This window comes from Sebastes fasciatus, chromosome 7 (genome assembly GCF_043250625.1).
Source record: "Sebastes fasciatus isolate fSebFas1 chromosome 7, fSebFas1.pri, whole genome shotgun sequence".
Lineage (NCBI taxonomy): Eukaryota > Metazoa > Chordata > Actinopteri > Perciformes > Sebastidae > Sebastes > Sebastes fasciatus.
The window spans coordinates 22141710-22163275 of record NC_133801.1 but is presented as its reverse complement, the minus strand read 5'-3'; the positions used below and the strand labels follow the sequence as shown (position 1 = coordinate 22163275).

The 21566-nt window shown below is 40.9% G+C and overlaps 1 protein-coding gene across 1 annotated transcript in view; it reads left to right on the top strand.

Moving 5' to 3' along the window:
* The window catches only part of dhx36 (DEAH (Asp-Glu-Ala-His) box polypeptide 36), a 29920-nt gene that overhangs the window by 3290 nt on the left and 5064 nt on the right, over positions 1 to 21566 (top strand). The window contains exons 5-21 of the mRNA XM_074642267.1: positions 256 to 294; positions 443 to 613; positions 796 to 875; positions 6311 to 6385; positions 7549 to 7715; positions 7813 to 7894; positions 7998 to 8138; positions 9520 to 9625; positions 14978 to 15065; positions 16025 to 16080; positions 16219 to 16283; positions 16861 to 17004; positions 17409 to 17526; positions 18787 to 18885; positions 19796 to 19969; positions 20099 to 20185; positions 20275 to 20358. Coding sequence (XP_074498368.1) covers positions 256 to 294; positions 443 to 613; positions 796 to 875; positions 6311 to 6385; positions 7549 to 7715; positions 7813 to 7894; positions 7998 to 8138; positions 9520 to 9625; positions 14978 to 15065; positions 16025 to 16080; positions 16219 to 16283; positions 16861 to 17004; positions 17409 to 17526; positions 18787 to 18885; positions 19796 to 19969; positions 20099 to 20185; positions 20275 to 20358 — 1776 coding nt within the window. The remainder of the gene's footprint in view (positions 1 to 255; positions 295 to 442; positions 614 to 795; positions 876 to 6310; positions 6386 to 7548; positions 7716 to 7812; positions 7895 to 7997; positions 8139 to 9519; positions 9626 to 14977; positions 15066 to 16024; positions 16081 to 16218; positions 16284 to 16860; positions 17005 to 17408; positions 17527 to 18786; positions 18886 to 19795; positions 19970 to 20098; positions 20186 to 20274; positions 20359 to 21566) is intronic.

The following is a 21566-nucleotide window of genomic DNA, read 5'->3' as shown; positions in this document are numbered from 1 at the left end:
AATATTTTCAAAATGACTGCATGGCAGATTAGTCACAGTGTCACAATATTGTCATGTCATATTATTCCACTGAGTGAATTTCGAGGGAATTACTGAATTATTGCCAAACCGCTACACAGAATCTGTGATTATAAGAATTAACTAAGAGATGTTTTGGTATGTAGACTGCACCCATTATCAAGTTATAAAGATAGAATATCTGCACTTAATTTTTATTGATTTTATTAATATGTTTGCTCATTTTTTTGTTTTCAGAAATTCAGGGAAAAACTACCATCTTATGGCAAAAGAGAGGTATGTTTTTGATTTCACACACTCTGAAAGCAAACACTCATCATTGTTTATTCTGCAGAATTCAATTGTATCCTCTATCATCACCCTGTTTCTCTTCCTCATCTCATTATCCTTCCTCTCTCACTTGCTTCTATCTTTCTGCCCTCAGGAGCTGGTTGAGCTGATCAGCTTAAACCGTGTCCTGGTGGTGAGTGGGGAAACAGGGTGTGGAAAAACCACCCAGGTCACCCAGTTCATCCTAGACGACTACATCAACAGAGGCGTGGGCTCATTGTGTCGCGTGGTCTGCACGCAACCTCGACGCATCAGTGCCATCTCGGTATGTACTCTGTTGGGCTTTCAGGTCTGACCGGATTGTGCGTTGCTTTGTGCGTACAGTGGATAGATGTGGATGCACTGCATATGTAATTTCCTGCACGTCATGTCAATTAGATGACTATTCTTTCACAATGCTGATTGTGTTCTTAAATGTTTTTGTGCGTGCGTGCTTCCTCTTCTCAGGTAGCAGAACGTGTAGCAGCAGAGAGGGCAGAGAGTGTTGGAAATGGAAATTCTTGTGGTTACCAAATCCGCCTGCAGAGGTAAGGAAGGCTCTTCAAACATATGTTGCATTAAATGAAATGCTCTGAAGAGTAGAGTCACTATTGTTTGGGTTGCTGATAAACTCTTTTTGTTTAACTGCTGTTCTTAAAACGCTTATGCTCATGATATAATGGCTAAACCCCATGTAATCATAGATAAATACTGAGGATAAAGAGCCTTGATGTTTCATAGGTGCGATGAATTTCCGTTGCAAAAGCATGTGGGGTGTTTTTCATTCCATAGATGCCATTGTTTTGCATTTGATATGAACTGCATCTGCAATGATCCATGTATCGAGACTTTAAAAGTTACATTCTCAAAGATCTCCGTTTCGTTCTCTTTGGTGGCACCCATGGCGATAAGCGGTAATTGCAGGTGTGCTTTTGGATTTGACTTCCCAGAGATCCAAACAGTGGCGTCAGTTAGTTGACAGTCCTTTGGATTTGCACTTGTTTTTGAAGTTTTGTCGTCTGTAGTCATCGGCCTTTTCTTTGTTTGTTTGTACATAGTAACCGTTTACTCTCAACACGGGCAGATAGGGATGTCATGATACCAGAAATGTAGTAGTCAATACGAAATACCAGTGAAATTCCACGATTCTCAATACCAATTTGATACCACAGTAAAACAATAAATACCATGTACTTCAACATGCTCTCCTTTATTACCGTTTGCATACTGGTTCTTGTTAAGAAGTTAGACAGCTCATAATTCCCTCTTGCTGTGAAAACATATCCTTCAATCAACTGTATTTATTCAAGTTTCTTGCCCAAAACTACATTTTACAAGATTACACTTGAACACATCATAACGTTAGAATTTACCTTTGCCCAATAATACTAATTTTTACTCATTCAATGGCACCTCCCGTGTTGAAATCGGCAGGATGGGAGCTAGTTAACGTTAGCGGTGAGCTCCGTGCAGGACTGTGCTGCTTACCAGCTGCTAACAGCTAACGTTAACTAGCTCTCATCCTGCAGATTTCAACACAGATTTGTCGTTCGCAATATAGAATTATCAGGGAATGAATAGGGCGATAGTGAGTTCACTGCGTCCCAAACACATTTTCTATTGTCTCCGGGACGACGTTAGACTTGAACCCCGACGGTACTGAAAGCCGCATATCGTCAGAATTCAGAATTTATTCACCGACTTGGTACCAAAGTATCCCTTCTTGTGAAATCCCTACTCGCAGAGTCCGGAAAAAAACAGTACGCCACTTCACACACAAGTGAGTTGAAGAGCAAGTCTGTTGAGTTAGCTCCGCCCCCACCTTCTTTGGCGGACCAACCACTGCTGGGTGATGGAAAACGCGTCACTAACTGTGCGCAGCTTGTGATTTTTCCCAGGAATGTCGCCACAGAAACCCAGTTCGTAATACTGCAAATGCAAGGGCTATCATCAGCGAGCCATTGGCTCAGTCACCATTGTGTTACCTCATTCAGTGATAGTTACTTAGAGTGGCAGTAGGCAGTATATTTTTGGCATCATTGGGCAAAAATTCCATAATAACCTTTCAGCATATTGTAATTCAAGTGTTCTGAGAGATAACTAGACTTCTGCACCTCATGGCTCTGTTTTCAATCTTTAAAAAATCTAGCCCGTGACGGGAGACTTTGGCCAATCACAGGTCATTTCAGAGAGAGAGCGTTGCTATTGGCTGTGCCCCAGTCATGTGACCTGAACTTCCTTCACAATGGCGGCGGCATCACAAACTTTCTCATTTTACAGCTAAACCGTACACTACGAGATGATTCTGAAAACATTTGAGCCGAGAAATAGGCATTACAGTAACAGAATATTGATTCATATTTGATCAGCGCTGCCTAGTTTGACCGTTTGGTCGGAGTTTGCGAGTGATTGACAGCCGGCTCTCATAGACGGCAGCTGGACAAGGGACCTCAGATCAGCTCTTACTGCTTGTTTTCCTCCGGTATGTGAAATCTTGCAGATGCCGTTAGGCGCACCGGAGGACACAGAGGCACATGATTCTTTTTCAGGTTACCTGTTTCATGTACTACTGTCACGATATAGCGACCGTTTTATAAAAATAACTTTTTTTTTTAATCATATTTGCTCCAATCTCGCCTACTTCAGCTTTAACAGACATTTATTTAAATGAAAACCTTCGACATTATTACTTGATGGATGGGCAAAATTCAGATGGATAAGGAAACTGTATGGGATAAATGAATACCACAGGAAATGGATTTATTTTGAAGGACAGGAGATATACAGTAGTAGATGGGAATGATCTGAGACCATGCGCTTGGGGAGAGAGGCACTTGAGGTGTGCAGACCGAGTGAGCGGAGAGTGACAGGAGATGAGAGGGTGCAGCAATCTAAAGTGAATTATATACAATAGAGGATGGAGTCTGAGATGGATGCAGTAAGAGGAGAGGAAAAGAGGAAACGAGGCGACTGATGATTACTGACGGTCTAAGAAATGGGACAAATAACAAGGTGCTAGACTGTGAATTTTCCATATCATTAAGTATTGACAGAAAGGCATCTCTTAAAGCTTGCTGCTTTGCTGTCACTGATGGAGACCATGGGTGTCTCTCAGCGGGTATACGCAAAAGCTGGCAATTTGTATCTCAATCTTTGTAAAACGTCTATTGATAATCCTCCACATAGCCACTAATTTTAAAAAGTACACACTTCCATCCACACTCTTTACTCTTCTTATGTTGGTCTCTCAGTGGGTAATCAACGTCTTTTTAAAAGCTGAATACAAATTGGCCAGAATGGTAAATGGACTTGGACTTATATAGCGCTTTTCTAGTCTTCCGACCACTCAAAGCGCTTTACACTACATGTCAGTATTCACCCATTCACACACACATTCTTACACTGATGGCAGAGGCTACTAAGGTGCCAACTTTGCCCATCAGGATTTAATCTAAATACTCATTCACACACCGATGGCTATGCCTCCGGGAGCAATTTGGGGTTAAGTGTCTTGCTCAAGGACACATCGACATGTGACCCGGAGCAGCCGGGGATCGAACCACCGACCTTCCGATTGGTGGACAACCTGCTCTACCCTCTGAGCCACAGCCGCCCTTAAAGACATTAAATCTAGCCGTTGGGAACTTCAGTTGCATTTGCAGGGAAGCAGCGTATTAGTCTACATAACTCAGTAAGTGTAGGCAGTCACTGAATTAAATGTGTTATTTTTGGTGTAGTGCAGCAAATGATGATGGGTGGTTATGATAAACATAAAGAAGGAAACTGTTTAGAGTAAATAAGATTGATCTGATTCGTAATATTTTCTCTTACCTATGAGATTTTAAAACTGTCAAACTGTCACAGATAGCGGAGAACATCACCTTTATATATGAAAGTAGCCCCCTTTTAGCTTCTCTACTCTGGTTGAAATTTAGAATTGATGTAGTTTTACTGATCACTACACATTTTAGCCTGAGATTCTCAACCACAATCCATTTAGTTGTTCCACTACCTACTTGAAAATAAAAGGTGATCGTACAATAAAAATGAAAAATGAAAAATGAAAGTACAATATGAGCTGACTAGATGAGAGCCTTAATGTTGGTGCCGTTTACCTGATACCGGGCTGTGCCTTGAAGAGGATCCCCGTGAGAAGACGTAGTTGCAACTTTGCGCTTACATGTAGCTAGGTTCTGTCTCGATAAATGCTTTTGTTGGACATATACTGTCCAAGAAATGATTGCGAACAATGATTAGGAATAGACAGGACTGTTATGTACACAAGTAGTGGAAAAATAGGTGTATATATATATATATATATGTATATAAAACATAGACTCTTGGGCTCTGTTGGCTAAAATATTGGTGATGTTCTTATTAGATTAGATTGTTTATCAGCCACAGGACCAAGGTCGGTGGATTTGTTTTCAGTACATTATCTTGTTCTCTGCAGCACAAATGCATAAATGAACAACATCAGTATGTAAACAACCACATATTTAAACACAAAATCGATATCAGCAAAAATGCTTTTAAGGTCCTGTCCATGTATTATATGATAAGTCATAACGTAATTAACGTGACAGGCCTACATGCAGCATATTACTAAATTAATTTGTGATTAATCAAATCACCGCACAGCAGACCTGCCGCCAGTATTGCAGTATTGAAAAACTGTGCACATTGCACAGAGAGCATGATGAATTGAGGGTTTAATAGAAGCCCGGCAGCTCCTATTTGCCCCGAGGCCCCTCAGCAAGTTAATCAAGCCACAGCGCCTAGCCCCTGGCAAGCTGCTCCTTCAGGAGTTTTATTATGAAGATGATTGATTGCTGTTACCACTCTATTTCACTGCCATTTATTATGTTTACTTGTATTTATTATCTATATTGCTATTGGTGATCTATAATCTTTTTATCAGTGAGGTATAATTAGGTTGACTGTTTATTTGCTTTGGTTGTTTCATTGTTTCCATTGTGTGATGATGTTGTGAAATACTTTGTAACCCCCGTTCAAAAAGGGCTTCATAAAAAAAAAAACTTTATTGTTATTACTGTTATTTCTCCTGATGATACGCTGAATTCATACCAGGCAGCGGCGAAGTGCGGCTCACCGCAATGATTACATTTTTCTGCAGCCTGGAGAATGTGTTTCAGGGGGTAAGAAATTCTTTGTAACATAGGTCAGCATGTCACAGGAGTTACAGGATCTGTGCACTGATTGGCTGCGGGTCCTCTCTGGCCGCACTTTGCTGCTACAAGTTAAACTTTTCACAACTTTTTGTTTGGCCGCACTTCACCACAGAATCAAACGGCCGCAGCTCGCTGAGCTCGGGAGCTGCCGCCGCAGCTTTTCATAGACATGGCAGCTCGCCGCAGGCTGCACTGCGCCACTGCTCTGGTGTGAATTCGGCATTAGTCTAAGTTTTTTTCGGGAAATGTCATGCTTGCATGAATTATACAATAAAGCCTTTAACTTAATGTGGTTTAGGTGTGTCACAAGAGAGGCCGTTTATTCTCTGTTTGGGATTAAAATAAATGAGAAGTCATTTCACGATTGCTATTCAATGGAGTTTTTCATCACTAATACTTATGCAAAGTATGAAGATAGTGTGAACACAAGTGCCTATTACAAGCCATTACATTGTTTGTTAGAAAGCATTTTCTGTATCGACAACATTTTATAGCAACACCAATCTCAGCTTTGTGTGTACTTGTGTGTACAGGCTGAGCATCAAGATACTGCTGCTATGAAATAATCTTTGAGCAACCAACTGAAAAATAAATAAAATAAGTGTGTGCAGAATCCTGAAATGGAAAAGGAGAGTGGAAATATAAGAAAGACAGAGTATTTTACAGACTCATACACAAATATAGAAAAATTAACAGAGACATTTCTGCTAACCTTTGTCTTCACTTTATACTAGTCTTAATTTGTGTCATTTCAGAAATGTTAAGTCTTTTTTTCTCCTCTTATTCCTCAGCCGGTTACCACGGAGACAAGGCTCGGTCCTGTACTGTACGACAGGCATTATTCTTCAGTGGCTTCGCTCAGACCGGTAAGTCGCCCCCTCCCTCCATCCCTCCCTCCCTCCCCCCGCCCTGTTTCCTCATCCTCGTCACATCTTCTCCCAGCATTTATTTCTTCTTCTCCGCTTTTCCTCTGCGTGTCTCGGCTCCAGCTGTCCTTCCTCCGCTCTCTTATTCCATCTGTGTCACTCTGTGTTTTTTCATCCCCATTGATTTGTGGTTGTCTGTGGAAGGAGCATTAGTATGGCTCCCCATTCTCATAGGCAGAGAAATGAAGACACACACACACACACACACACACACACACACACACACACACAGCTTCTGTTGACTCATCCCTGCATGCTCATCCTTGCATTTTGAGTGTCTTCAGAAAAAAACCCACAGAGACTAAGTGAGGGTGCCAGCTTTTCTTGTTGTCTTGCTTCATGGTCTTTCAGAATTGGCACGACTTTAGTGAGTCATTTTAGTACTCCAGCCGTCTGACAAAATGCTGTGACTTTTTGGCATTAAGACACAGCAGCTGGCTTACAAGCTGGCAGTCTGTATGGACTGCAGCTATGTTGACACATGTCAGTTTTGGTGTGACTATTTGTCTCCAGCCATCACGTTAGCGATGCATTTCAGTCACACAGACCCTTTTGACTTATCATTTGACTGCTGCCGTACGGATAAGCACAGAAAACCAATTGTAGTTACAAAGATATCAAATATGTCTGACTGACTACAGGGAAATGTGTATGCAAAATGTATAATGTGTAAACAAAGTTGTGTACACATTTTTTTTACTGGACCTATTTAAATATTAATAAATCTAAAATATCAACTTTTAGATTGCGAAAGATTAGATGACATCTTTTGAAAAATGAGGAAAAATGGCATCTAATTATAGCTACTGACTGGAACCAAAGAAAAATAAAAAATAATAGGAATAGTATTAATAGTAATAAGAAGAATACAAATAAAAGAAATTGCATCTGCTTCATGGTTCAAGAATTATGCTTCAAAATATAGAAAAAAACAGAAACAATTTGACAAACAGAACTAAAAACATTGGTCATCTTGGCAGATGTATCAAATATAGACAGAATGGACACAGAATTGCCATTTTTCAGGCCTAATGAGGACGTACAAACACCTAAAATCAACCACAGACTTAAAACCATTTCCCCTGTTTTTGTGTGTGCGTCAGATTGCTGTCCAGTATCAGCCACCTGGTGTTGGACGAGATCCACGAGAGGAACCTGCAATCTGACGTTTTGCTCGTCATCGTGAAGGACATACTCAAGCATCGAGACGACCTCACGATCATCCTCATGAGTGCCACGCTCAACGCAGAGAAGTTTTCCAAGTATTTTGGTATGCGGTCCCAAGTGTTCAGCATTAATCTCGCAGGTTCCTTGTTGTAGATTGGTCCTCCTTCTCATCTACTCATTTCCATGTGTCAAACCTTTAGACAACTGTCCAATGATCCACATCCCTGGTATGACGTTCCCAGTGGAGGAGTTCCTACTTGAGGACGTTGTGGAGATGACCAGGTAGAACAACACACACACATACAAAGACACAAATGCAAAAAGTGGAAATGGAACCCCTTTGTTTTTATGTGGTCTTATATAAACTGGTTTGTACGTATGCCAGTTATCGCTCCCAGAATCAGGACCGTCGCCCCTCATGGAAGAGAGGCTTTATGCAGGGACGCAACTCCAGACCTGAGAAGGAGGAGAAAGAGGCTGAATACAAGGAGAGCTGGCCTTGTTACGCACGCACACTGCAGGGCAGGTGAGTTGTTGAGAACAGCAGCAGGGTAGTTCAATTGTCAGAGCAGCTGCCAGGGTGATAGATGTGTTGTTTCGGTGGGGAACGGGAGGATTTGGCTTTGTGACATTCACAATTTAAAACAAATAACTTGTTTTATTTGTGAATTTGAACTTCGAGTTTACCTAAATGTGTAAAAAGCTGAATACAGAGCAGGGTGAGTGCTTTGGAACACTTAATAGATTCGTTACGTAAAAAAACTAAATTTATACATCTGCATTGAAGTGTACCCACGCCTCAGGTGGCTGAAGTGTCTCCTGAAGTACGAAATGTGTTTTGCAATGTTGTAGCTTATTTGCGCCTCTTCAAAAATACAACTGATTGGAACACGGGCTATACAAACACTGTAATAACTATAATTTACTACTGAATCTCTGTGGTGCCGTTTTCCCTCCAGCGACTGCCTCAACATTTTTGAGGAGACCACTTAAGGTGTCATCCTCTTCTCAATGACACTCAACAAACATTCTTCTTCATTTAGTGCAGCTATTCGCAGTGCAGTCCCTTTTCTTTGCCACGATTATTGCTGCTCTGTGTCACAAAGTGAATGCGAGAGAATGTAAACATGATTACTTCTAGTGTACTTGTGCTTGTAGAATGTGTATACAAACACAACAATGCATTCATGTTATGACAGTGAGTGGGCAGAGCTCTAGGCAAAGCTGTATGTCTCTTCCTACACTATATGCAGGTACAGCAAGTCCCTGATGCCCAAGTATAATTCAGGCTCAAGTGGCAAATCAAGGTTATATTGCCCATTTCATGGCTGTAACTTAAAAAAATGAAAACATTCCTCCTGTTCATGCTGAGGTTTCATCAGTTTTATCTAGACAGATCAAGTGGGTATCTTCCAAAGTTAGTGTTTTTAGTACAAAGCTTCCCTTTGTGCTTCCTTGCTGAGCTGCAGTGGAGGGATTAGAGTTGTTCCAATATCGATACCAGTATCGGAAATGCGTCCGACATTGCCCAAAATTCAGGATCGGGTATCGGTGAGTACGCCAGTCTATGCACCGCTCCAAAACCATAACTTATTTACCCAGAAAAAAAAAAACTTGTTTCACTGGAAATAAATTCTTCTTTGCCTCTCCAAAACAGTAGCCTTTACTGGGCTGTCACACCTGGATGTATCATGGCTGCCACTGGCAACTACTGTTTTAGAGCAGCAAAGAAGAACTGAAGCAGCTATATTTTTTTATCACGCTGGGATCGGATCAGTACTCGGTATCAGAAACGGTATATCGGGAAGGAAAAAATAGTATCGGAACATCTCTTGGGGGGGATTGTAGCAAGCACGGAAGATGGTGGATTATTTATTTATGTGTTGTCTGTGTCCCATGTTTTACAGATACTCTGACAACACCATTGAGACACTGGAGATGTTGGACAACGATGAGAAGATTGACCTGGAGCTGATCCTGGCACTGATTCGCCATATTGTGCTCAAGCAGGAGGTGAGTTTATCTTTGTGTGTCCGGTTTCAGGGCAGCCGTCTGTAAGTGGATAAAATTCTGGTGTCTTAAATTAGATTTTTAATGAAGTACATTGGTACTCCATTTAGTTCTTGTGCCGCGGAAACTTGTAACATTTGTGTTCTCGGACTTGAAAAGCTCCCGACATTTTGATCGTAGACAGGCCGACAGAGCGGCGGTCCATTAGGAAGATGGTTTCAGATCAAATAAAAGTGAATATTTGTCACAGACGCAGACACTGACTAAAGGAGAGGAGTACAGTGCATTCCTAGGTAGAGCAGATGGAAGGAACAGGAGGGCGAGTGACATTAGATCAGAGGAAATAACACAGATCCTGGCAGCAGATCTGTGCTAATGAGTGATCGAACAGATGCTCTCCCAACGCACATCCAACCCCCTTTTTTCTTTCCAGTTCTTGTTAAAGGAGGAGTGTGTAACATTTCGGGGATCTATTAGCAGAAATGGAATATAATATTCATAACTATGTTTTCATTAGTGTACAATCACCTGAAACTAAGAATTGTTATGTTTTTGATAGCTTAGAATGAGACGTTTATATCTATGTATGGAGTGGGTCCGGCATGTTGCTCCGCCATGTTTTTACAGTAGCCCAGAACGGACAAACCAAACACTAGCTCTAGCGAGAGCTTTTCGCATTTTTCCATTACCTGAAGGCCACCGTAGTTCTCAGACATGCTTGTGAAATTGCGGTAACGTGAGCCGCAGAGTGCAAAACCATGGTACCGCCAGTCGCCGTCTGAGTTCTATTGCTCTTAAAGTTGTGTTATTATGGTAAAGATGGCCTCTGAGTGTGGCCAAACGGTGTTTCCGCGGGTTTTGACCTCAGCGGCTCACGTTACCGCGGTCTTGGAAAGGGAGAAGTGAACGGAGGAGTATTCAGTTGGTGGCAATCTGCAACCACATCACTAGCCAAACCCTACACACTGTCCCTTTAAATTTCCTCGTTTTTATGTAATTTAAGTGTTCAATTCAGACTTTGAATGAATGAATGAATGAAAGACTTTATTTCGAACATATAATAACTAAAAACAGATACAAAATAATAACAAACAAAACAAGAGTTATAGTGTCCGAAAAGGAGTAGGTAGAAGAAAAACTTATATTACCCTACCCCTTTCTCACTTCTCCTCTATTAACTCATATATCATAGAATGATAATATAATATAAAAACTATCTCAGATTTATTTACATCCCAAGTTGAATATATGAACAGCATCCCACATTTATTTACAACCCACAAATACATCCGCAGTTAAAAAGTATATAACCAACCTTTAACACAACTCTTCTTCAACCATGTACCTCCCAAAAATATCTTTCTTGTATAGCTTTTTAAATTGATTTATATTTGTGCTCCCCTTCAACCCATCACCTAACCCATTCCACAAATCCACCCCACAAACTGAAATACACATACTCTTCTTTTTTGTACGAACAAAATGCTTTTTAAAATTAGATTTTCCTCTTAAATTATAACCCCCCTCCCTGTCACAAAACATTTTTTGAATATTGCCCGGAAGTGAATTATGTCTTGCTTTAAACATAATTATTGCGGTTTTAAATTTGACTAAATCCATAAATTTCAATGCATGTGACTTCAAAAACAGTGTGTTCGTGTGTTCTCTATATCCCACATTATTTACTATCCTGATTGCTCTCTTCTGTAGTATGCATAATGGTTGTAAGTTGCTTTTATAAGTGTTACCCCAAACTTCTACACAGTAATTCATATATGGTGATGTATAGAGTATAACGTAAACTAAGTCAGATCAAACATCTCTTTTCTTTGGTGAATATTTTTCAGTAGACACAGTAACACATAGCCTAACTACACTCACATCAGGAGTTGTTTGTGCAGAAGAAATGAAGGCAGAGCAAAAAGTTTGAAAATTGGTTGTTATTTCAGTAAATTCTCTGTTCAAATTTCTATTTGCAGCATGTTTCTTATGTTTTTCAACAAGTGTGAAAACAGAGCTTCACAGTGGAATAGATCATCACAATCAATACCATTCGGTGAAGCCTATTGTCACTGTTAAAAAGGAGAATAACAAGAAAGTGCTAGAATCGAAGAAAGTAAAACAATGACTCGGTCCGCTCTCACTTTTCCTCTATTTTTCCGAGTGAAGTGGAACTAGTTTCACTTATTTGTTTGGCGTATACGAGAGAGGAACAGAAAAAAAAGAGACGTGGCCCAGAATGAGGAGTGACTAACGCAGACAGACAGAATAATTATCCCTTCCCGTATGAAGCTGTATCTCTATCAGTCACGGCCACCCTGAGCCAGTCGAACAGCTGATTCGCCGTGGCATTGTCAAACGGCCGAGAGGGAGCCGGGCTGATTCTCTGTGACGGCGTTCTGAACCGAGGATACGGGCCGTCTGCCAGGCTTTCGACTGTGATGATTGGTTAATTATGTTGCAGGAGTCTGTGATTAGACACCTAGGGGGCTGACATACAGGCATTAATGAACGCCTGCTGGTGCAGCTATGTGTGTGTGTGTGTGTGTATGTGGGTGGCGTGGTGTGTGTGCTAAATAGTAGGCCAACACTACGGAGCTTACTGTGCTGTTTCTTGATTATTTAGTTGGAATTAATCAAAGCCTCTTTCTGTTCTGCATGTGCGTGAACATGTGTTTCCGTCAGGTTGTAACCAGGCACAGTGCCTGCATCTCTCTTCTCCTCCTCCTCCTCTGTTTCACAAACACATGCACAGGCATTAACACACGCATATGCAGTCCCACGAGGGTGCCAGTGGTCGAGCACTGGTAATAATAATTAGCTTTAATTAAAAGGAAGGGGTGCTGAGGGGCCCAGAGGTTACTTTTCTAATGTCTGTTCTTCATCTCCCCTTCCTCTCAGGAAATGAAAAGTCCTTTTTAAAGCGTGGGTTGTTTTGTACCAGCTTAATATTATCCTTAGTATAATTGTTGTTTAAATTTAGGTCTTTATTTCCAGAAACATATCCCCACTGGTGATAACATAAAAGTTGGATTTTGCTCAGGTTTCCGAAGTTTAAAGCTTTTTTACATTATTAGTCTTTAGTTGATATCTGTGCCTTTTGTACAATCTGATCTGCATGTTGTGAATGTCATAAATTGCAGCCTTCATATTTGTGTCTCATGCTTCTAAACACCTTTCAAGACACCCGGCTGTTTTGGTTTATAACTCTTGATTATGTGAGTAGTTAATGATTCCAGAGGCGGAATCAAACTTCACCAACTGAAATGTGTTTGTAGCAACTGACATCAAAAGTCTTGGTTAGGTTCTGTTTACTTATTCTTTGATCAGATATTTTCTGCCCTAATTCAGGAAATGAGGAAACTTTGTTAGTTTTAGACATTAAAAAAGGACCTGTTATTCAGTTTCAAGCACATGCTTGTATTTTGGGTTTCTACTAGAACATGTTTACATGCTTTAATGTCCAAAAAAACACTTTATTTTTCTCATAACGGATGTGCTGCAGCACCTCTTTTCAAACCTACGTTTTGTTTGAGCTCCTGCCCCGCCCCCTCCCAAAAGCCCAGTCTGCTCTGATTGGTCAGCTGGTTCACTCTGTTGTGATTGGTCAACCAAACCAAGCTCTTCAGACTCCGCTCCAGCTTCGCTCTAACTAGCTTTGTTTGTCAAACTAGCCGTTATGCTGGTCTTGTGCAAATGTGTTACTTGGTGACATCACCATGTTACAGAAGAAAAGGCGGGACTTCAAGCAAGACGTTTCAGACAGTTTAAGAGCAGTGTTTCTGTGGGGGAGAGTAACTCCCTTTTGCGTGGACTTTGGGCTTGCAGACATTTTACATAAACAAAAAACTATAAAACACATTAAAGGAAAGAGAAAAAGCATAATAGGGCCTCTTTAAGCACTGATGCATTGAGAAGTTTGGCATTTTATTAAAGGGACAGTGTGTAGGATTTGGCGGCATCTAGTGATGTGGTTGCAGATTGCAACCGACTGAGTACCCCTCCCTCTCCAGGACTGCGGCAACACGAGGCACCGAGTGCAAAACTGTGGTAATGCCGTGATATCTTTCAGGACCTTTGCCTCGCCTCTTTTAGGAGCAACGCAATTCAGAGGGCGGCTGGCGTTACCACAGTTTGGAACAAGCGTGTCACAGAACTACGGTGGCCTTTAGCTAACGTGAAAACGCAAAAAGCTTTCTCTAGAGCCAGCGTTTGGTTTATCCGTTCTGGGCTACTGTAGAAACATGGCGGAGCAACATGGCAGGACTCTCTGAAGAGGACCGGCTCCCTATGTAGATATGAAGGACTCATTCTTAGGTAATAAAAACACAACGATTCTTAGTTTCGGGTGCTTCTACACTAAAGAAAACAAAGTTATTCATTTTTTCATTCCATTTCTGCTAATAGATCCCCCGAAATGTTACACACTGGATCTTCAAGTGAAAAAAGGTTTATAGAAAAACATGTTTATATTTCTCAAAGGTCAAATCTGAGGTATTGTATTGGCACCAGTATCGGAAACTTTCAAACAGTACCTGGCCCCAAATTATATCCATTTGTACATCTTTTCCGTATATCTGATAATATGGATGTCTGCTCTGGTAGTTGACTATAATTTAAAAACAAACTGCAAGCAACCCGTAAATCTCTTTTTAGATGTTCTTTCTTGCAAGTTTGATGCATTGCCTTATTCTCTGTGTCCTGTTCTTTGCTGCTACAATAATAGAGTTGCTCCTCATCAATCATTAAAGTTATATTTATCCATTGTACCATTATGTGATGTTGTTTTTTTTACGTTTGAGGGGCTGACACCTACTTTACGTTAAGTGCTCATCCGTTGCATTGTCAAGACAGCTGAATGTGCAAAGATCTGTTCGCACTGGAATACCTCCAACTCTATTAGCCACCATCATCTGTTATCCTGCTGATGTTTTCTCAGCTTGCATTTGTGTGCCTCTATATATTTTCCAGGTGACTAATTGGTTTTCTTTTCTTTTTTTTTACTGCTGCTGCTTTGAGTGAGTCTATCTCGGTGGTAATGTGAAGTAGCAGAGGCTGCCCATGCCTTGCAGTGGGAAGATGTTGTTGTCATAATGATGTTGGCAGCCAATGTCAGGGCCTATTGTGCGGCTGAATGTGGAGGTTTGGAGCTCAGGGCAAGTCTTCTCCATCTGCCTCGGCTCAGCTCCTTCCGAGGACACGGGCACCTTGTTCGCTTGGCTCAGTTGTTGTTGAGGCTCCTGCGGCTAATGACTGTTTGTTCCTTGTTGTGTTTTCTCTTCTGAAACCCCCGCCGTTTTTTTTTTTGTGAGTCTTTCAGCTGCTAAGTGTTGATGTCATATCTTTGTCTGACAGGAAGGAGCAATCTTGGTCTTCCTTCCTGGCTGGGACAACATCAGCGGCCTCAATGACCTGCTCACGGCTCAGCAGATGTTCCGATCAGGTACACGCAATCATGGCAACACACAAATATATGACATAGAAGTGCATACTAGTGACTTACAGGTTAATATACTGTAGAAGATATCATTATTCTCTTATGGTTGTGCTGTTTTGCGATTTTTAAAGTCCTCCGCCACTCAAAAATGTGTTTTCCCTATTGTTACTTCACTTGGATGTTTGACCTTCAATGTGCAGGCGGATGTTTTTGCAGAGTTTGACACTAGAAGGCTGTTTTCACATTCAGCTGCTGAAGGGAGAAAGTTTCTCTGTGCTCACTTTATAAGAACTTTATAGTACGTGTAAATACGATGAGCATGACTTTGTTACTAGTTTGGAAGCCAATTCCGGTCCAATATCCAACTTACAGAAGTGTGTAGAGCTGAAACTATTAATCAATTAGAAATTAATTGGGTTTTGGAAAATTCTGAATGGCAATGTCACTATTGTCTGATATTTTATAGACCAAGCGTAACTCGATAAATCAAGAACACAAAACTAAATGATACTACGACAAACTGTGACTTTCTTGACTTGCAAAAATGATCTTTTAAATTGACAAACATCATATGCGTGATTCATGGCGCAATTCAAACGGGATCACAAAAATATTTGTCTCTCGCCATTGACGTTCGTACATATTTTTTTCCGAAATAAGTTCCCATGGGGTCCACCAGAAGGGGAGGGAAAGTAGTTCAACTTTTTTTGTGAAAAAAATAGAAATTATTAATATGTCATAAAACATGACTGAAGGGGATCTTGAAATATATTTGATTTTTTAATTAATTAATCTTTTTTTTTTTATTTTGCCAAAGATGAACAAATAACAATATTTACCAGGATATTCAAGGTTGTGTTTTTAGACATAGAATAATGGTTCAGCCTCACACACCAGCAGTATAATCTTATGTTGGCAAATGGTGCTTTGTTTGAGTTTTTCTTGTGTGTCCTGATGTGTTTCAGACCGGTTCGTTATCATCCCTTTGCACTCCCTCATGCCTACCGTTAATCAGACGCAGGTCAGCATTCTTCTGTCTCTCTCTGTGCCTGTCTCTCTGACTATGTCTGTCTCTCTGTCTGTCTGCCGATTGTCCTGCTTTACTCCCTCTTCAATATCAGAAAAGTCCGATCTCATGCTTCTCCCTCACTCTTCTCAGGTGTTCAAACGGCCTCCTCCTGGAGTCAGAAAGATTGTGATTGCTACCAATATAGCTGAGACCAGGTATGTGAATGTGTGTTTGTTTGGGTTGTCCAGCTGTTGTACTTAACTCCCTTTGAAAATGTATTTGTGACTGTTACTTTCTGATAAGTTTGAGAAAAATAAATATAAAAGTCATTCGTGTAGGCGTCTGTGTTTGTGTGTACAAGTGTAATGCAGTGGGTCCCAGTCATTAACAGGAACAGCTGATTTTTGGCTAATTAGCATCCATTTCTTGGATTGATTACTGTAATATTGGCATGGATGGAGCACACTGAGTCTCCGTCAGGCAATTTGTTAACATATTCACAAACTGGGCAAATTAAGAAGCTGCTTGCACTCCCTCACATCACTCCACTAAATATAAACTCTAAACCTACCAGAGGGCGACAATTTATTTTTACTTCTGAGTGATTGTGTGTATGTGTATGTGTGTGTGTGTGTGTGTGTGTGTGTGTGTGTGTGTGTGTATGTGTGTGTGAGAGTGTTTTAGCTAAGCATTCTTGACAGACTGCTTTGAAGTAGTTTTTTTTTTTGGTCTTTATTCCATCCCCTTTTTTTCTTTCTCCCCCTCTTCGTCTCTCTCCACTCTTCCTCGCAGCATCACCATAGACGACGTTGTTTACGTGATCGATGGAGGCAAGATCAAGGAGACCAACTTTGACACCAACAACAACATCAGCACCATGACAGCAGAGTGGGTCAGCCTGGCCAACGCCAAACAGAGGAGAGGACGTGCTGGCAGGTATGTATGTATGTGTGTGGATATCTTTATAACGTGGTCACGCTGTATAGTAATGCCTCTGGGGATGCAATGCTAATCTGGAAGGATTATTTTTTTCCTTCTATTCGTCATCTCAGCTCTCGCTTGTCAGTCTTCCCCTGTCAGCCCACTCCTTCCTGCCTTCACCATCTGTAAACACTGAGAACAGCAAAGCGTAGTCAATCCCAGGTCGTTTCCAGACGTCTTTTCCGTTAGCTAGCTCTGACATCAAAGTGGAGGCAAGGCCCAATTAGCAGGAGATGCTCACTGAGTGACGTGTCATCCAATTGATTTTAAATCAAGCTCTTGTCACAGGGCCGATGTAACACGTCTCCCCTCTCTGTCCCACTTTCTTCTTCTTCTTCTTCTTCTGTGCATATATCCAGAGTCTGTCCCGGGAAGTGCTATCATCTGTACAACGGTCTCAGGGCCAGCCTGCTGGATGCCTATCAATTACCCGAAATCATGAGGACACCGCTGGAGGAGCTGTGCCTGCAAATCAAGGTTGTGTTTGTGGAGAGAAAGAGGGAGACGGTCTGACAGAGAGAGAGAGAGGGAGAGAAATAGGTGTTGGCTGGGGAGTTGAGATGAGGACAAGATTGCTGTGAATGAGTGTTGGGAGTGCAGCGGGGGCGGGGTGGGTTGGGGGGGACGAGGACAACGCTGCTGCTTTTGGTCTTGGCGTTGAATTACAGCCTCTCCTGCTTAACGAGAACTGGGGATGAACAAACTGGGCTGACTCACGCCCTTCACTCTCCAGTTCTCTTTCTCTCTCTGTTTTTGCCGACAACATAATCGTCGTTCTCTCTCACGCTTTCTTCTTCATATTTTTTTTTCCCCTCCTCTTTTTAAAACCCTCACACTCAACTCAGACATATTTCAACCCATGCTAATGGAACATTAAGCCAAAGTTCACTCAGATCTAGTGTTTGCAATGATTGTTCTTTTCACCAGTGGTTTTATTGGATATGCATTTGAGTGTGTGTGTCTTCCACTACTTCAGTTGTGATGTATTGGAGTGTGTGTGTGTAAATGTGTTTTTTTGAAGCTGGTGGGTGAGAGGAGGACTAATGCATCAGTCTGTCCTTTAAAGTGAGAGAAACACTGACAACATGCTAACCCTGAGCGAGCAGACTCTCTAATGCACAAGCACTCCAACACCAAGCTATTAGTCAGACACAGAAATGTGGCCATACTCTTCAGTTTGTCACAGGTAGATGTTTGATGTAGTTAAAAATCTCTATTTGATATGGAAGTGGATACATATTTAGAGAATTTGGTTTTTCATAATATAATATAAGCATGTTAAAATGGTTAACCCTACACAGTGTTGGTTGTTTTGTCACGTACATCTTGTAAACAGCAATATAAAGTAGGGCTGTCCTCAACCAAAGAAATTATTAGTCGACTAATCGATTAGGTGATTTGACAATTGACTTTTACAAATTATTTTATTTATTTATTTATTATTACACAATAAGAGTTTTGATGATTAATTATCAGTAATGTGGATATAATGACAAATAATGACGCTTATGCCATTTTCCGATATCCAAAATCTATGTCAATATCTAGTCTCATATCGCTGATTTCGATATTATATTGATATATTGCCCAGCCCTACTATATTGCCCACAATTCAGTGTTTGCCACCAAATGACAAGCACTTAGACAAAGAGAGGGGAATTTAATGTAAAAAATAATGACATGCATTGCTGATAAATGTATATTGTAATGTAATGTAATGTGATTTGTGCTGCCTAGATACTGAAGCTTGGGTCGATAGCTCGGTTCCTGGAGAAAGCCCTGGACCCTCCCACTGAAAAGGCCGTCAACCTCGCCATCAAGAACCTCTCAGACCTGGTAAGAACGAGTAAAGATCATTCAAAACGTTTTTAAAGATATGTTAAGAACAACACTTAACTTTAGGGCTGCGACTAATGATTAGTTTCATTATCGACATGGTATCTCTGGGCCGTTAGTTAGTGTGGAAAAAAAACGTATAAACGGCTGAGATTGACGGTAAGTGCCTGGGAACGACTTGTTGTGATGTAAATGCGACGGAACGGGGAGGGAGTTATCAATGTTATCAATAGCACCTTTAAAATTATGTCTAATAATGTCTTCAAATAGCTTGCTTTGTCCATTCAACAGTCTTATGTAATAGTAAATTTATATTTTTAGGTTTAGGAATAATAAATACAACAAATCCTAACAACTTGGAAACTGAAATTTTGGAATGTTTGGTCTTTTTGCTTGAAAAATTACTGAAAAAAATTATTAATTTTCTGTCAATTACCTAATTAATTAGTTGACTTATTGTTTTTTTATCAAAATCTATAGTGCCGGCAAAGAAAAGTACAATAGTCATTTGGGAAACAGTAGCATTTTAGCAGAGACACTTTATTAAACTGAGCATGTGGTTTCAAGGTCTCCTGTCTGGAAGCATTATCTACAAATGTGCTAGTTTCAAGGATGCCTATCCTCTAGTGGAGGAGGAAGGTTGGAAAAAAAACAACTGAGGACTAAATGAGAAATCAGTACTCATTAAACTGATTAAGAGGATAAAGCATGACAATTATTTCATGCTAACAAGGTTAAAACACAATGAAAATCAGTGGAGGAAGGTGAGACGTTACTGTAACAAAACTTTAAAAAGAGAGCCTTAAAAAGCCTTAATTAATATGCTATGTTAGCTTAACAAAGGCTTTTTTCCCACTTTATATTTTGGGATGTTAATTTGTGTAAATTCCGTGTGATTTTCTTCTGCTAGAACGCCCTGGACCGTTCAGAGAACCTGACAGCGCTGGGTTTCCACCTGGCTCGTCTCCCCGTGGAGCCTCACATCGGCAAACTCATCCTGTTTGGAGCTCTGCTGGGCTGCCTCGACCCCGTGCTCACCATCGCCGCGTCACTCAGCTTCAAAGACCCTTTCTTCATACCCTTGGTAGGGCACTGAGATGAAAGCTTGTGTCGGCAGCGACACACAGGCGCACTTCAACCCGTTGCCGCTCTCAACCTCCTTCTTCTTCTTCTTCTTTCATCGTAAAGTATTTAATGCATCTGTCTCTCTCAGGGTAAAGAGAAGATGGCAGACATGAGGAGGAGGACCCTGTCCAGAAACTCCAAGAGTGACCACCTCACTATTGTCAACGCTTTCCAGGTAAGACGGCCCCCATCTTTCACATCTGACTTTCATCTCTGTCTGCTGCATTATTTGATCCTGTCTTAATTTACCCATTGATTGACCAGGGCTGGCAGGAAGCCAAACAGCGCGGTGCCAGGTATGAGAGGGAGTACTGCTGGGACAACTTCCTCTCTGCCAATACACTCCAGGTGAACTCAATACTGATGTGAAAATAAAACCACATTACATGTTTAAGTTGACTTCTGCCTGGACAGATAAGGACTAGGGCCAGGGTCTGCCAAATGCGGGGAAATTGTTGGCACTGGCGGGTAAAATCGTCAGGCCATCCGCCACTTTGGCAGGCAGGGAAAACGCTGGGGATGGGAACAGAGAACCGGTTCTCAGTTGTCCGATTCCTTGGCATCTAATGCTTCTGTGTCTATCCATTCCTCTTCAATACTTTCCAACTTTTACGCATGCACAATGACACATACACAAGCCGTGTCATCTTTCAGTTTGTTTGGGACTGGAGCAACGGCAGAAAGAGGGAAAAGTGCCTAAAAGCATGGCGCTACTATTACTAAACCTGAGGGGATGTACCTCTTTTTTCCCCTGATAATGCTACACTGTGAACAACAAATTAACAGGAAGAGAACTAGTAACGTTACCTGTTAGAAGTTGGTGGGCAGCACAGTCCTGCTTGGCTAAATAACGGAGCTACTATCGTTAACTGAGGTTCCATGAGTTACATTATGAGGTGTTCGAGCTCTGTTCATTAAAAATGACTATTGGGTTAAGTTAAATTACAACGTTATCATGAAGTGTTCAAGTGTAATCTCGTAAAATTAGGTTTTTGGCAAGAAACTTGAATAAATCCAGTTGTTTGTAGGAGATGTTTTCACAACAATATAGAATAGATAAGAGAGGGAATTATGACCTGTTTAACTTCCTAACACTAACTCTAAGCAGCTTATAATACATTATTAAAACTACTAATGCCAAGATTTTTTTAATCAAAGCAAATATTTAAATAATCATAATAATTTTAATTGTGTTTTTATGCAAATAACCATTATAGATGACAATAAAAAAGTACACTGCTGTGTACAGTGCCCTCCCACCGACGAAAAATAGGGCCCCCGGAAGCTATGGTGTAATTCCAACACTGTCATTTACCATGCATACAATGTTTTTCATGTAAAATATATCAAACATTGAATGGCATCGGATCTAAAATGTTATTTTATCATTTAGCGCAAAGATTTAAAAAGTGGCAGATACAATTTCGGAGTGGCAGACAAAAAAATACTTGCCTGCCACAGTGGCAGCCCTGACAAGGGCTGTGTATTAGCAAGAATCTAGCGATACGATATGTACTGTATCATAATACAGGTGCTATGATTCAATATATCGTGAT